Source organism: Arachis ipaensis, chromosome B9, assembly GCF_059453495.1.
Source record: "Arachis ipaensis isolate K30076 ecotype BB chromosome B9, ASM5945349v1, whole genome shotgun sequence".
In the NCBI taxonomy this organism is placed as follows: Eukaryota; Viridiplantae; Streptophyta; class Magnoliopsida; order Fabales; family Fabaceae; genus Arachis; species Arachis ipaensis.
In genome coordinates, this window is record NC_142444.1 from 6,394,633 (window position 1) to 6,409,178 (window position 14,546).

The 14,546-nt window shown below is 33.9% G+C and overlaps 2 protein-coding genes across 8 annotated transcripts; both read left to right on the forward strand.

Annotated features, from left to right (window-relative positions):
- The first annotated feature begins 554 nt into the window (after window positions 1–554).
- LOC110267024 (uncharacterized) lies at window positions 555–8,303 on the forward strand. Of its 2 annotated transcripts, none has more exons than XM_088499646.1 (16): window positions 555–729; window positions 855–2,125; window positions 3,382–3,482; window positions 3,577–3,703; window positions 4,546–4,605; window positions 4,693–4,760; window positions 5,569–5,619; window positions 5,719–5,827; window positions 6,478–6,566; window positions 6,784–6,853; window positions 6,963–7,043; window positions 7,143–7,238; window positions 7,339–7,387; window positions 7,499–7,609; window positions 7,700–7,774; window positions 8,016–8,303. In XM_088499646.1, the coding sequence occupies exons 2-16, from the start codon at window positions 881–883 to the stop codon at window positions 8,069–8,071; spliced, it is 2,388 nt and encodes a 795-aa protein (XP_088355772.1). In that variant the 5' UTR covers window positions 555–729; window positions 855–880; the 3' UTR covers window positions 8,072–8,303. The 2 variants fall into 2 exon arrangements, with proteins under 2 accessions (XP_088355772.1, XP_088355773.1); XM_088499647.1 differs by having other exon boundaries at window positions 566–729; window positions 865–2,125.
- On the forward strand, window positions 555–14,447 carry LOC148543618 (FBD-associated F-box protein At5g60610-like). 6 transcript variants are annotated; one of them, XM_088499648.1, is made up of 6 exons: window positions 555–599; window positions 10,664–10,809; window positions 10,979–12,252; window positions 12,353–12,538; window positions 12,764–12,984; window positions 14,097–14,447. In XM_088499648.1, the coding sequence occupies exons 3-6, from the start codon at window positions 11,005–11,007 to the stop codon at window positions 14,143–14,145; spliced, it is 1,704 nt and encodes a 567-aa protein (XP_088355774.1). In that variant the 5' UTR covers window positions 555–599; window positions 10,664–10,809; window positions 10,979–11,004; the 3' UTR covers window positions 14,146–14,447. The 6 variants fall into 6 exon arrangements, with proteins under 6 accessions (XP_088355774.1, XP_088355779.1, XP_088355776.1 ...); XM_088499653.1 differs by having other exon boundaries at window positions 11,058–12,252; XM_088499650.1 differs by lacking the exon at window positions 555–599 and adding an exon at window positions 9,727–9,909 and having other exon boundaries at window positions 10,740–10,809.
- The last annotated feature ends 99 nt before the right edge of the window (window positions 14,448–14,546 follow it).

The following is a 14,546-nucleotide window of genomic DNA, read 5'->3' on the forward strand; positions in this document are numbered from 1 at the left end:
TGATTCTCACAAGCATGTGGCTTCTTGAGAAACAGAAATGAACGAAATTGGATTCTATCTAGACATATGCATTTTTTCAGTGTGCAACTTAAAGTTTTAAAGATTGCTTGGTGTTTTAATTTGGAGAATGTATGGATTAATGCTCCCAGTTTGATTATTTTTACTTATCAAGATTCTAAATCTTCTGTGGCATTGGCAAATGTGTCCTTTGCTAGTATTATTCTTACTTGTTTCGAATTTGATGTTGTGGTTAACAATTCAAAAATAATACTCTATTTTATAATTAGCTTTTAGAGAAATATTAGGGAGTAATCTTTTATTAATATAAACTAATATTTTATTTTTGTACTATTAGTATTTAGGATTTAAGACGATTTAGAATTTAGAATTATTCAAATATTAATAAAAAATAATAAATTTTATTAGTAATATAACTTAGTTTAATTTTTATTGTTAAATATAAAAATACTATTTTAAGTTTTGATTAATTTCACTATCTTTTACTGTTTTACATGCTACACAAGTTTCAAACGGGAGAAAGTTGATTAAACCTTAACCTGAAATATTTCATGAGTCATATTTGACATGACAAGGCACTGGCAGAGAAGAAAGAAAGATAGTTGCTTGAAAAATAAATTCAATAACTCATAGCAGATGAAGATCTTGATGAGATAGGTTTTTCACACTTTACCAAAATCTCATCAGTCTCAGCAATTCTTCAACACACTGGTATGCATTTTACACTCAACTTTTTCATATACTTGCATCTCACTAGAACTTTTCATTTCAATATATCAATGACTTTGAATGTAATTGAAGAACATTACTTAATCCTTAGTAATTGTTTCTGTTAGGGGAGCTCAGAGGTCTTATTAAGGAAATGGACAAAATTTCTGATCTGCCAAAGATAATCCTCCATGACATTCTTTCAAGATTGCCTTACAAAGATGCTGCAAGGACCAGTGTTTTGTCCAAGGCTTGGCATGAAACATGGTCCTCATTCCCCATCTTGGTCTTCCACGGCTTTGACCAAGGCGTGTTCTTGCGCTTTGAGGATACAAATGATCCCCTGAAGATACAAGATCACAGAAGGAAAGTCAGCAACTTCCTCAACTCTGTGGACAGAACACTTGTTAGGTTCCACCACCACGGCTTCGCCATCAAAGAATTCAGCCTTAGTATGACGTTCTTCCATCCTCAGTTCATGCCACATCGCGTCGATCGGTGGATGAAGATAGTAGGTGAAAGTAGTAGTATTCAAGTGCTAAAGCTTAAACTTAAAGTTGTTGACTATTGCCGTGGATTTGAGTTTGACTCTGACACGGTTGATAATTATTACTGCTTGCCACCAGATGTAGTGAAGGCAAAGTCATTAACTGAATTAGAGTTGTCAGGGAAGATTAGAGTGGATAAATTGTTTGTAAATCACAGAATTAGGTTCCCTATGTTGCGGATATTGTCCTTAATTGATGTTTATTTGGGACATGATCAAGCCATGGAAGATCTCATTTCTGGTTGTCCTATGATTGAAGACTTGAAATTGGAGCACTGTGTTGGATTGGAAAATGTAAAAGTACATGATTTGCCTAAGCTAAAGTCTGCTAAGTTTTATGGATTTCGTGAAATTCATGTTGATGTGCCAAGTCTAGAGTATCTTCATCTTGGTAATGACGAATTAGAGTTCCCTTGTGATATCAATATAGACAAGTGCAGAAATTTGAAGGTGCTTCTTTTAGAGGCTGTGAGTTCTGTTTTTGTCTCTAACCAATGGTTGCTTGAACTTTTTGACAAGTTTCCTTCACTTGAGAGGTTGGAATTATGTGGTTGTATTACATCTGAGAGCCTAATGATCTCCAGTTCTAGGCTCAAGGTTTTGTCCTTCTGGGCTTGCTTAGAGTTGAAGGAAGCTAAGATCGATGCACCGAATTTAGAGTCATGTAGATACTTTGGAACTCACAGCCACATGCCAGCAGCCATATCTTTTGTGAACTGTTCAAATAAGGTGGAATTTGATGCTGTCTTCGCAATCGAATTTCGTCTGGATTTGGAATGGCTTAGGGCATTTTTCCAGCACATAGAACCAAGAAATGTTACCTTGTCTCTTAGAATCATGAAAGATTCATCTGTAAGTGTACATTACCAAATTCTGTTTTAGTTGCTAAAGTAAAACTTTACATGGAGAACAAGTAGTTGCTGTTGTAAGTTTAAGCTGTTTTTGTCTATGCTCTATGTTTATGAATGGAGGAATGCTTGTGTTTGTTAATAGTTTAGCTCTAAATCCTCTTAATATCAGCCATTTATAAAACTTAGTGGTGTATCTTCACCCCCACCCCCTAATAGTTAGAAACTATGTGTATTGTTTGCCAATAGCGCCTTCATCTTCAATTTGTTTATGACAATAGTCTCTTTCCCTAAATACTCCTTTTTTTTTTAATTTTAAATTAGCTCCAGGTCAAATAACTATGATCTTCAATTTTGGAAATAAATGATTGAGCAATATTCTCGTTTCTTTTCACTCATTTTTGTTTTCCTAAGAATGTCAACTATTTCATGGTCTATAAATAATTTTGGTGGAGCCTTGTATTGGATAGTGGTGTAAAAAGTGGTTGCAGATTGCAACTTCTCCTCAGTATTCTGGTTGTATTATGATTTCTTGTTTTGATCATCTTGGACTTTGTGTTATCCCACTTAAGATAATTAGATGAAGATATGTTAATTTTTCTTATGTTCACATCAACATAGATCTTCTTTAATCCTAACATAAATAGTCCGTAGGTCTAATTGCTGGACAGTTGCTCCTTCCCTTCCCCTCCCCCCCCCCTCTTCCCAGTTGCAAAATACAGAGCAATTGTGTTTATGGTATGATAAAGTTATATGTAACATCGTATTAGTTGTCCATTTATGCATGATACCACATTTTTCCTTAGATAGTTAAATGTCACTTTTTTGCACTCGAATTTCTTATTAAAATGATACCCGCTTGGATTGATTACCATTGAATGAATGTTTTGGTGTTATTAATAACCGAGGGTCCAATGTGATGTCACATTTACCCATCTTAAGACCAAATGGTTGTTTTTATATCTATATTCTGTTATTAAACTCGAGTTAACTCTGATAATTAGGTTCTGTAATCGAGTTTACAATTCTAATGTAAATGCTTACAAGCTTCTGATTCCTCATGTAAACTGTTATGAGTTTAGTTTTATGATTCATGTGTTTGATTACCGGACTATTGAGGCCGAATACTATTGGGCGAGCCTTATTGTCTATGGAACATTGAATTTTATTCTTTTATTTGTTCAAATTTAACTTGTGCTTATTTGAGTCATACACTAGTTTCATTCTTTAATATCTGATTTTTCTTTTCTTTCTTTCCAGGGACATACTGCTGGCCTTTTCAATTTGGGAAATACCTGTTATATGAACTCAACATTACAATGTCTCCATTCTGTGCCAGAGTTGAAGTCAGCTTTGATTCAGTGAGTCCTTTCTGAGGGAACATTAGTTGGCAACTTTCTTTCATGCATTTATGGCCTATACCTGAACAATGTATGCAAACTCTCCTGGACTCAGGTACTCACATTCAGGAAGGAACAATGATGTTGACCAGTCTTCTCATCTGTTGACAGTTGCTACCCGTGACTTATTCAATGAGCTTGATAAAAGTGTCAAGCCTGTGGCGCCAATGCAATTTTGGATGGTACATTATCTAACTAGACTGCTGCTATATTTTTTAAGAATCTTTTTTATTTCCATCCTTATATGTTATGATGTCATACGATTTTGGGATGACCTTTTTTCCTTTCTATATTGGAATGTTACAATATCTATCCACAATAGTGCATATTTGAAGTGCTAGTAACACATTGGTTTTGGATAGATATCTTTAGAATTCTGGTTCAAACTTCTGGTTTCAATTCAGTTGAAAGCAATTTGTTTATGATTTTATAATAGTACATTTGAAATTTCATAATATGTATTAGGTTGATTATTGTTGAAATTCTGATACAAATATTTGGATACTTGTTATTGTGGTACTTTTGTGATGAATTGATTTCTATTCATTTGGTATACATTAGACCTCTTGAAAGAGTAATATTGCTGTTTTTTGTTTCATTATTGTAAGATTTTATAATCAGTTACTCTTTGCTTCATGGGAAATAAATTGTGGGATATTCTTGAATTATCCAAAGTAGTGCTTTTTCCATTGAATAGGCATTGAATGAGCCTTTCCTTTAATGGTTGGGAGAAGACTCCGTTAAATATGATTTCTGCGTACTGTCTATCCTTCAGGATGGAAGTCTTTCTGTAGGACCCGTCTTTTATAGTTCCCCATATTTATCACCTCTGCTTATGTTTTGAAATCATTGTTTATCATTTTCCATTTCTTGTGATATTTCATGAGGATAAGTTGCTCTCATTGTGAATTGAAACTCTTTCTTCATATATTATATGTATTTTAATACCTGGTTATTGTTTTATTCATGTTTCATTATGATTGATGGAAAGTGATTTTGTTCTGATTTGTTAATGCATTTCCAGTTATTGAGGAAGAAGTACCCTCAATTTGGCCAGCTGCATAATGGAGTGTTCATGCAACAGGTTTATATGTAGAATGTCACTTTGTTAATTTAGTTTAGTTTAGTTTTTTTAAAATAAATGACTCATGTTATTTTCCATGTCAAACAGGATGCTGAAGAATGTTGGACACAACTTCTATATACACTTTCTCAGTCTCTAAGATCTAATGGATCTAGGTAATTTTGCCCTTGCTTTTCAGTAACTAAATGCAATTGCTGCAATTCTTGTAACCATATTTATTTGTGACGAAGGTCAACTTGTAAAAATTTAGATTTTATCTAGAATCAGAAGTTGTAAAATTGTAAATTGTAGAATTGTGACACAGATGGAAAACATGAATAATAAATGAACAAAATATTACATTTTTATACAAGATATCATAAATAATCACGTTTGACATGATTAAACTTGAAATAAAATGCACAATTCTTCATTAATAATTCCATTGTCACATAGCTTTCAACACAGGTAATAAAACAGAAATATATAATTATCCAACAAATTATCACTTAAAAATAAGGAGTTAGGAGTGATAATATAACATATTTTTGAGGAGAAGGATGGTATGAACAGAACATAGCACAGCCGAGGAACGAAGGCGCAGAGCATAAGAAAGACTACAGCAATTGCACAAATAATGGTGGCGATTGTGCTGCTACCAAAGAAGATATAGTCATGTAGAAAAGAGAATACTTGCAACCCTGCAACCAACGGGGAGAGATAGGAGAAGAGAGTTCCCTTGTTAATAATACTGTTTCTTCCCCCAAAGAAGTTTTATATTAGTATATGTACTATTGAGGCTCTATTTTTGTTTTCAAATCCTTGCCCTTCTGTCTTATAAATGAACTCTGGTCCTACTAGCTTAAAAAAGTTATGTGCTACATGTTTAAAAGAAGTCTTCATTTGTATGTTACTTGTTTGTTTTCCATGCACCTATTTCTTTCATGAATACTCTACTTCTATTTACATGTTATCTTTTCTCAGTGAAAATGCTGATGCTGTGAAGGCTCTTTTTGGCATAGAACTTATTAGCAGGTATACATAGACCTTATTGTGGAATGGTTGGCCTCTAATGTTCTATAGTAATCGTATTCGTAATGTATTGTGAGATTATTTTTTTTTACCTCTTATTAGGATTCATTGCCAAGAGAGTAACGAAGAAAGCTCAGAAACAGAATCTGTTTATTCACTTAAATGCCACATATCTCAGGAGGTGAACCATTTGCATGAAGGAATAAAACAAGTAAGGGTTATTTAATAAATTGCAGGAATGAGGCCTCTGTTTTTCCATAGACAATCCTGTTCATATTTTTAACTAAAGAATGTATTTTCACCTTGCAAGTCTGTGCCCTCTTTTTATGCTCAACTTGTTCTGTCAGCCATGATAGTGTTCTTGATCTGTTTATCTCTTCTCTCCGATTTCCTTGGAGCCTCTTTCTTGCTTAAAGCTACTGCTGATAATTTTGTTTTTGATTATTAAGCTGAATACTATTTCATTGGTTAAAGTGCAAATATACAGGGGGTTTCTGAAAATTACATTAAATTCAAGATATTATTTTTCTATGGTTCTGTTCAATCTTTACTGCTGTTGGCCTGTTGCTGTTCATCCATGATTTTTGCTTATTATGCCAAACAAGTAACTTCAAATGTAGACATTCATGCCAAAATTAAGAGTACACTTCCACCAAGAGATTTCTAGTAAAAAAATATTTCTTGGTCATGAATAACCCAAACAATGATTGTGATGTCGACTGATTAGAATTAGAAATGCTATAGTTAGAACAACATAATTCGTGTGTACAAATTTTAAACTGTTTGAATGTAGTGGATTCTACGCAATTTTTCTTTATGATGAATGATTCCTCTATTTGTTAACCCAGCTGACTTATGCAGGGATTAAAATCAGAATTGGAGAAAGCTTCCCCTGCTTTGGGCCGTAGTGCTAACTACTTGAAGGAATCACGCATCAATGCCTTGCCAAGGTTGGCATTCAGTTTTGGATATATTTCTTACATTTTGGCTTTTGTTTACTTTAGTCTACATTTTAATGTAGCATAATTTAGCCTCCATTGTATTAGGGTGTAGTTGTATTTTCCCTTGGTATACGATAGTGCATCTCGTGGTTGAGCTTCATTTCTTCATTGCTAATTGCTTAAGGGGGGCAAATCTGAGATCAATTTCAACTCTTTCTTTTTGAAGGTATTTGACAGTTCAGTTTGTCCGTTTTTTCTGGAAGAGAGAGTCCAACCAAAAGGCCAAGATTTTGCGGGTATAGCTCACTATCTTTCCCTTTTTGTGTACTTATGGATAGAGCTGGTGCTGGTTTGATATTGTTAACTAATTTACATTATATTTGTGAATGTGCTTGGCTATCTCAGAAAGTGGATTATCCTTTGGAGTTGGATGTTTATGACTTTTGTTCTGATGATCTTCGCAAAAAGTTGGAAGCCCCAAGAAAGGTTTACACACTGTTTTTTCATTTGAAAATTCTGGTTGTTCTGGTATTTGCTTTACGAAAATGTGTGGTCTATGTTCTCACTCTGGGCATTTTACTTTAGCTCCTAAGAGATGAGGAAGGAAAAAAGCTTGGTCTGAAAGGCAGTGAGAAAAGCTCAGTTCAAAAGGATAACGATGAAAAAATGGCAGATGCAGAGGTGAGGAAACTTAGACTCCCATTCCATACCATATGACACACATACCTTGTTGTGCATAAGTAGCTACAAGCCATATACTTCATTTGTTTCATTGATTCAGGGATCTTCAAATGGAGGAGGCGAGCCATCTGTAGCTCCAATGGAAGAGGGTAAAATTGACCACATTCCTCTTTCTGCTATCTTCTTCCTTTCCTTTTTGTTTATTTTTCCCTGTTATCAATCCTCTATCTGCTTCTGACACTCATTGTCTGTGTCCATAGGTGAAAAAGCTACGCAGATGACTGGAATATATGATTTGGTTGCCGTATTGACCCACAAGGGTAGAAGTGCTGATTCGGGGCATTATGTTGGTTGGGTCAAGCAAGAAAATGGTGTGGATCTTGGATAACACATTATGTTCTTGATTTTTTTTTCCTCCATGTCTTTTCAAAGTAACTTAATAGTTATTTTGTTGTTTGTAGGGAAGTGGATAGAGTTTGATGATGACAACCCCAAACCCAGAATAGAAGACGACATCACTAGACTATCTGGAGGAGGTGAGAATATGCAGAATTAATGTGTGGATATGGATAATATGAAAAAATTATCTATCATCCCCTTTTACAATTGAGCCTATCATACCAAGTAAAAAACGAATTTGCATGAGTTCCTCTTTCTTTTTCTTCCTTCACCGGCTTAGCTCAATCATTATAGTTTAATCCATCCTTTTCTTCTCGTTATTATTTGTGGGTGAGATAATAGATTAATAATAAATTGTTATATGATGTTTGTCTCTAGGTGATTGGCACATGGCTTACATAATCATGTACAAGGCTCGTGTTGTATCTGTTTAATTGTTCGGAGAAAGAGTCCATTTCCTGTCTTTTGTGAGATTCAAGGATTGGTGTAAAAGGATGGTATACGGTTGTTTATATTTAAGATTCAAGGATTGTGTAAAAGAATGGTCTGTTCTTTGCTTGTATTTTACCCATGAGGTTGATATTAGTTAGTATTTTTTACTTGTTGAATTAGCCATTGTATTTTTAATTTATTTTTAAAATGGATATATAAGGATTTGAACCGAAATTTTGTTGGTGACTGTTCTCCTTAACTCCCGAGAGCTCTGATAGATCGAAGTTATATCTCTAGGACAAGCATGTTTGCATTTATTTTTTTTTTTTTTGCCCTTCCAGTCAAGGTCACCATTTCATATCATAAACAAGGTGTATAGAATCATCAACATTATAATGTATCAAAGTCGGTTGTCAGGCTTGGGTTTCACTTGGTTTGGTGTTTTGTTTGCCGCCGGCGGAAGCGGGGAAGAGGGAGAGTACATTAATGACAAACTTGATTGCTAGCTACCACTCTTCTATATTGCATCACTATCTGATACTAATAGTGGCAGGTTAACAAGAAACAAAATCATACATTTAGAATTCTTTTCTTTTTTATTCTTTTAATAAAATTATAGGGAGTCGTTCAAATTCACAAACTGTTTTTGTCTAAACTTGTAAGCCTAGAGCCTACATTATGTTCTTTTGTGTTCGTGCGTTAGGCATTGGGCTGATATTTTTTGTTACTTTTTATGAAAACCGGGGTGCACTAGGTTCGAATCCTAGCCATGACTAGGAAGTTGATATATAGAATCCATGGCAAAAGGGAAGGGGTGTGTCTGTAAGGGTATAACTTGACAAAAAAGAAAAACTAAGGGGAATGTAAATTACAGAATAAGATAATTCATAATTGCCAATGATCAATTTTCTAGTGAGAAATTTGTCGTTTTTAGCAAAGTATCTGGATTCTTTTCCTTGTTTTTAGGTGCATTATTTGCTTGCTCAGCCCGGCTTCTCACTATACCATTGTTCAAACATTCTTTACAAAACCAAAATTTAGCGGATAGTCATGTTGAAGACTGAAAGGAATCAATATAATTCGACTTGATCTTAGTTTCCCTAGGCATTTCGGGTTGAACACTTGAACCTCACTCTCCAGTTCACTGAAGCATAGCCTACTTTTGGCATTTGGACAAGTTAATAACTTAAAACTTAACACAATGTTTGGTTGGAGGAAAAATGAGTGAAAAATGATATTTTCCTTTGTTTGGTTATCAAAGAAAATAGAAAGGAAAGAAAATAGAAAAGAAATTGCCATATTTTTTACATTTTCAATACTACCCTTAGTTATATTATTATTAACAATTATTAATATAAATTTAGTATTAATTTTATACTATTATAATTTTTTTTCTTCTCATTTTTTTTCATTCAAACAAAAAAAAATTTCTCTACTTTTTTACATCTATTTTATATTTATCCAAACAACATACAAATAATTCTATTTTTTCTTTTATTTTTAATTTTTTTTCCTAAATCCAAACAAAGTGTAAGAGGTAGTCAAATATTGATAAAAAATAATAAATTTTATTAGTAATATAACTTAGTTTATTTTTTATTGTTAAGTATAAAAATACTATTTCAAGTTATGATTAATTCCACTATCTCCTCGCACTCCTTCCTTTTGCTGTTTTACATGCTACACAACTTTCAAATGGGAGAAAGTTGATTAAACCTTAACCTGAAATATTTGATGAGTCATATTTGACATGACAAGGCACTGGCAGGGAAGAAAGAAAGATAGTTGCTTGAAAAATATATTCAATAATTCATAGCAGATGAAGATCTTGATGAGATAGGTTTTTCACACTTTACCAAATGTTATGTCTCTACTGGGTGAAGTCTGGGTCTTGATAAATGTTATGTCAAAAAATTATGATGCACTTATTTATAAAGAAGAAAAATACTTATTGCAGAGAAGTTGATAACCATACTTGAATTTAAATTTGTTCATAAATTCTAATTTCATATTTTTTTTATCTATTTTCTAATTCAACAAATGTAATTAAAAATAAAACAATAAACTTATAATTAATATAACATAATATTATAATTAATTCAAAATATATATATTTTTTTAGTCCCTCTAAAGTGCATATGGGGTAGGTGAAACTGGGTTCGCCTAGGATTAGATCATCTCCGGTGAACAAAAAATTGGATGGTGTCAATTGTGATCTCTCATCCTTCATTGCTCTCTCTCATATTTAATTTTGGTCCCACTCATAAAGTTAATGGTGAGAGATCACACTGTATTTCTTCAAGTGTTAAAAAAAATTAGAGAGAATCCGAACCCAACTCTAAATAATGATGAATCTATTTTTAAAATTCTTACCTGATGCTAAATCCTAATACCACACTAAATTAAACCCAAAAGATTCAAATCCAGGCCGGATCTTCGGACCGGCCAGGTCATCTGTACCCCTAAATTCCACTATCTCCTCCCACTCCTTCCTTTTACTGTTTTACATGCTACACAACTTTCAAACGGGAAAAAGTTCTTTAAACCTTAACCTGAAATATTTGATGACTCTTATTTGATATGACAAGGCACAGGCAGGGAAGAAAGAAAGATAGTTGCTTGAAAAATAAATTCAATAATTCATAGCAGATGAAGATCTTGATGAGATAGGTTTTTCACACTTTACCAAATTCTCAATGCACATCAACGATCTCAGTCTCAGCAATTCTTCAACACACTGGTATGCAATTTACACTCAAACAGCTTTTTCATACACTTGCATCCCACTACAACCTTTCATTTCAATATATCAATGACACTTCTCTTCTATTATGATGAAAGTTATTAGCATAGAATTATTGAATGTAATTGAAGAACATTATTTAATCCTTAGTAATTGTTTCTGTTAGGGGAGCTCAGAGATTTTATTAAGGAAATGGACAAAATTTCTGATCTGCCAAAGATAATCCTGCATGACATTCTTTCAAGGTTGCCTTACGAAGATGCTGCAAGGACCAGTGTTTTGTCCAAGGCTTGGCATGAAACATGGTCCTCATTCCCCATCTTGGTCTTCGACGGCTCTCAAGGCGGCCACATGCTCTGGATGGATAGAAAAGATCCCCTGACGATACAAGAAAACAGGAGGAAAGCGAACAGCTTCCTCAAGTCTGTGGATAGGAGACTTGTTAGGTTCCACCACCACGGCTTTGCCATCAAAGAATTTAACCTGAGTATGATGTTCTTCCATCCTCGGTTCATGCCACATCTCGTCGACCTGTGGATGAAGATAGTAGGTGAAAGTAGCAGTATTCAGGTGCTAAAGCTTGAACTTGAACTTGCTGACTGTTACTTTGGATGTGAGTTTGACTCACACGCCGTTGATAATTATTACTACTTGCCACCAGATATACTGAAAGCCAAGTCATTAACTGAATTAGTGTTGTCAGGGAAGATTAGAGCAGACAAATTGATTGTAAATCACAGAATTAGGTTCCCTATGTTGCGGATATTGTCCTTAGTTTATGTTTATTTGGGACATGAACAAGCGCTTGAAGATCTCATTTCTGGTTGTCCTATGATTGAGGATTTAGTATTGGAGCACTGTGTTGGATTGGAAAATGTAAAAGTACATGATTTGCCTAAGCTAAAGTCTGCTAAGTTTTCTGGATTTCGTGAAATTCATGTTGATGTACCGAGTCTAGAGTATCTTGAACTTGGTAATGGCAAATTAGAGTTCCCTTGTGATATCAGTATAGACAAGTGCAGAAATTTGAAGGTGTTTATTTTAGAGGCTGTGAGTTCTGTTTTTGTCTCTAACCAATGGTTGCGTGAACTTTTTGACAAGTTTCCTTTCCTTGAGACGTTGGAATTAAGTGGTTGTGTTACATCTGAGAGCCTAATGATCTCCAGTTCTAGGCTCAAGGTTTTGTCCTTCCAGGCTTGCTTAGAGTTGAAGGAAGCTAAGATCGATGCGCCGAATTTAGAGTCATGTAGATATTATGGAAACTCCAGCCACATGCCAGCAGCTATATCTTTTGTGAATTGTTCAAATCAGGTGGATTTTGATTTTGGCTTCCCACTAGAATCTCGTATGGATTTGAAAAGGCTTAGGGCATTTTTCCAGAACATAGCACCAATAAATGTTATGGTATCCTTGTATCTTGGAATCATGAGAGCTTCATCTGTAAGTGTACATTACCAAATTATGTTTTAGTCGCTAAAATAAAAGTTTACATGGAGAACTTTGATGTCATTTGTGTTGGAATTGTATTTTGGATGAGCAGATTGTGTTCAATGAAGATGTACTACAAAATGTTCAAGTCCCTTTGCCAAGGATCAAAGAATTGAGGTTATCGGTAGCTGAAAAAACTGAAGAGTTCTGTGTGCTTCTTATCAATGATTTGTTTTGGAGCTTCCGTCCTGCTATTATTTCTTTGAACGTGAGACTTTGCAGCAGAATATTCCTTAAGGTTTGTCATTGATTAATTGCCCCTTAACTCCTGATTTGATTGTCCAATGCATGATCAATTTTTTCAATGGTTTGAGAAAGTTTATGAACCAATTCTATATAGCCAACTTTTTAAAAAATTCTGATTTTTAAATTTTAAAAACTAGTTTTACGCTTAAAAAACACGTACTCTCCCACCCCCTTGACCTCTCTAATTCTAGTTGTGAATTGGCCAAATCAACAACAGCTACTATTGGAGAAGCTAAGGTGCAACAACGAGGAAGAGAGATGCTGCAGTTCAAGTCAAATGAAATGTTGGTGGCATGATTTGAAAGATGTCAAAGTCAGAAGCTATCCTGAGAAATATGAGAACATCAGTGATTGTGAAGCACTCTTGGATTCAATGCCATTAAATTTTTCTTTCCCGGCTCTTCGGCTTAACTTTCAGTTAGAGTGGGACTCGTTACAGTAAGACAACTTAAAATATAAAATTACAACTGCAATTTGTTGTGTCGTTTTTGTTTTTTTGTTTTTTTTTTCCTTGCCTTCTTATTGTTGAACTGTTGATGAACCAGTTGAAAGTAATTGATATGTTCTGCTTTAACATTCACATCTAAATTTCATAAAATGAGAGAAAATTTGATTCTGAATGGAACTTTACATTTGAACATTTATTATATGTTTTAGACTTTTTAATATTTTGAATAAGTATAAACTAATTTTCACAAAATATTCTTACGTGCTTTCAAAACTTTTAACTTTTTAAAACTACAAACACATATACACAATCGTTTTTAATTTATCATGTAAAAAAATGATGTATTTACAAGTATAAATATCTTCTCAAAAAGTTTTATCAAATCATGCCTTATTTTAAATTATCATATTCTATAATTTTAAAAAAATTATATTTAAAAATTAATTTTAATAAAGTAAAAGTAAGAGTTTTACTGCACCTAACCACCAATCCTTACAATTACTTCGAAAGACAACGAGGCCCCTGACAAAAAAAAAACCCCAACCCGGCCCCTGACAAAAAAAATAAACCCAACCCGGCCCCTGACAATTACTTCGAAAGGACAACGAGGCCCCTGTGCCAAAAAAAAATCAATGTTATTTTTTTTGGCACAGGGGCTAATCTGTCCCAAAAAAAATTTATCAGGGGCCGGATTGGGTGTTTTTTTTTTCTTGGGGGCCTCGTTGTCCTTTCGAGATAATTGTCAGGGGCCGGATGAGGTATTCACTCTAATAAATAAGTAAATAAATATATTAATTAACTCAAATACTTGTCAACAGAAACTATAATAATCCTAGTATATGATAATAAAATCTAACAATATTTTCATCTATTTATATCAACCATACATTAGAAAATTACCACATGGATAGTCAATTCGATCTCTCTTTGAGGTTTGTTATTCCCTAGACCCGTTAAAGCAAGAAACGTATACTTAAACGTGATGATAGAATTAAAAGCTATATAATTGTAATTCATGCAATGCTACAACATTGCCTGGTAGTTATTTATTTGCTTGGCTTGGATTTATATTTTCATCTAAACTCAACTCTTTTGGCGGCAGTACTTCTCTGTCCGGCGGCGGCATCAATGCCGGTCCCAGCGTCAACTAATTCATGCTGCATTGAGGATTCATGATTTGGTTTTCCAACAATACATTATGAAGATACCAGGTCCAACTTCAATCGAAGACCTATTATGAATCATTGCTTGTGGTTGTTGCATCCCTAATGTTCTTCTACTATGACTAAAAGCAGAAAAATTAGCATAATAATTTTGCATATTAGACTGAGATGGTTGCTACTAGTATTATCTGACGATGGCACCATGTTTCAGCTCTTGATAATCAAAACAATGTATTCACAAATTGTGCTTATCTAGTATATGATATTGTTGCCTTTTTAGTTCTCCTTAATTTTAATTTGGATTATATCTATGCTTTCCAATTATAGTAGGGTTTTGATTTAATTAGCTAAGTTATCATGCTATGTTATTATATATCAATTTTTTTTTC

Bases quoted from the DNA above. Each gene is read 5' to 3' on its own strand.
- LOC110267024 (XM_088499646.1), top strand. From the start codon at position 881: ATGGACAAAATTTCTGATCTGCCAAAGATAATCCTCCATGACATTCTT. The intron at 3,483-3,576 runs GTGAGTCCTTTC...TCCTGGACTCAG, and splicing joins TTGAAGTCAGCTTTGATTCA to GTACTCACATTCAGGAAGGA. The intron at 5,828-6,477 runs GTAAGGGTTATT...TGACTTATGCAG, and splicing joins TGCATGAAGGAATAAAACAA to GGATTAAAATCAGAATTGGA.
- LOC148543618 (XM_088499648.1), top strand. From the start codon at position 11,005: ATGGACAAAATTTCTGATCTGCCAAAGATAATCCTGCATGACATTCTT. The intron at 12,253-12,352 runs GTAAGTGTACAT...TTGGATGAGCAG, and splicing joins GAATCATGAGAGCTTCATCT to ATTGTGTTCAATGAAGATGT. The intron at 12,985-14,096 runs GTAAGACAACTT...TTTTGGCGGCAG, and splicing joins TTAGAGTGGGACTCGTTACA to TACTTCTCTGTCCGGCGGCG.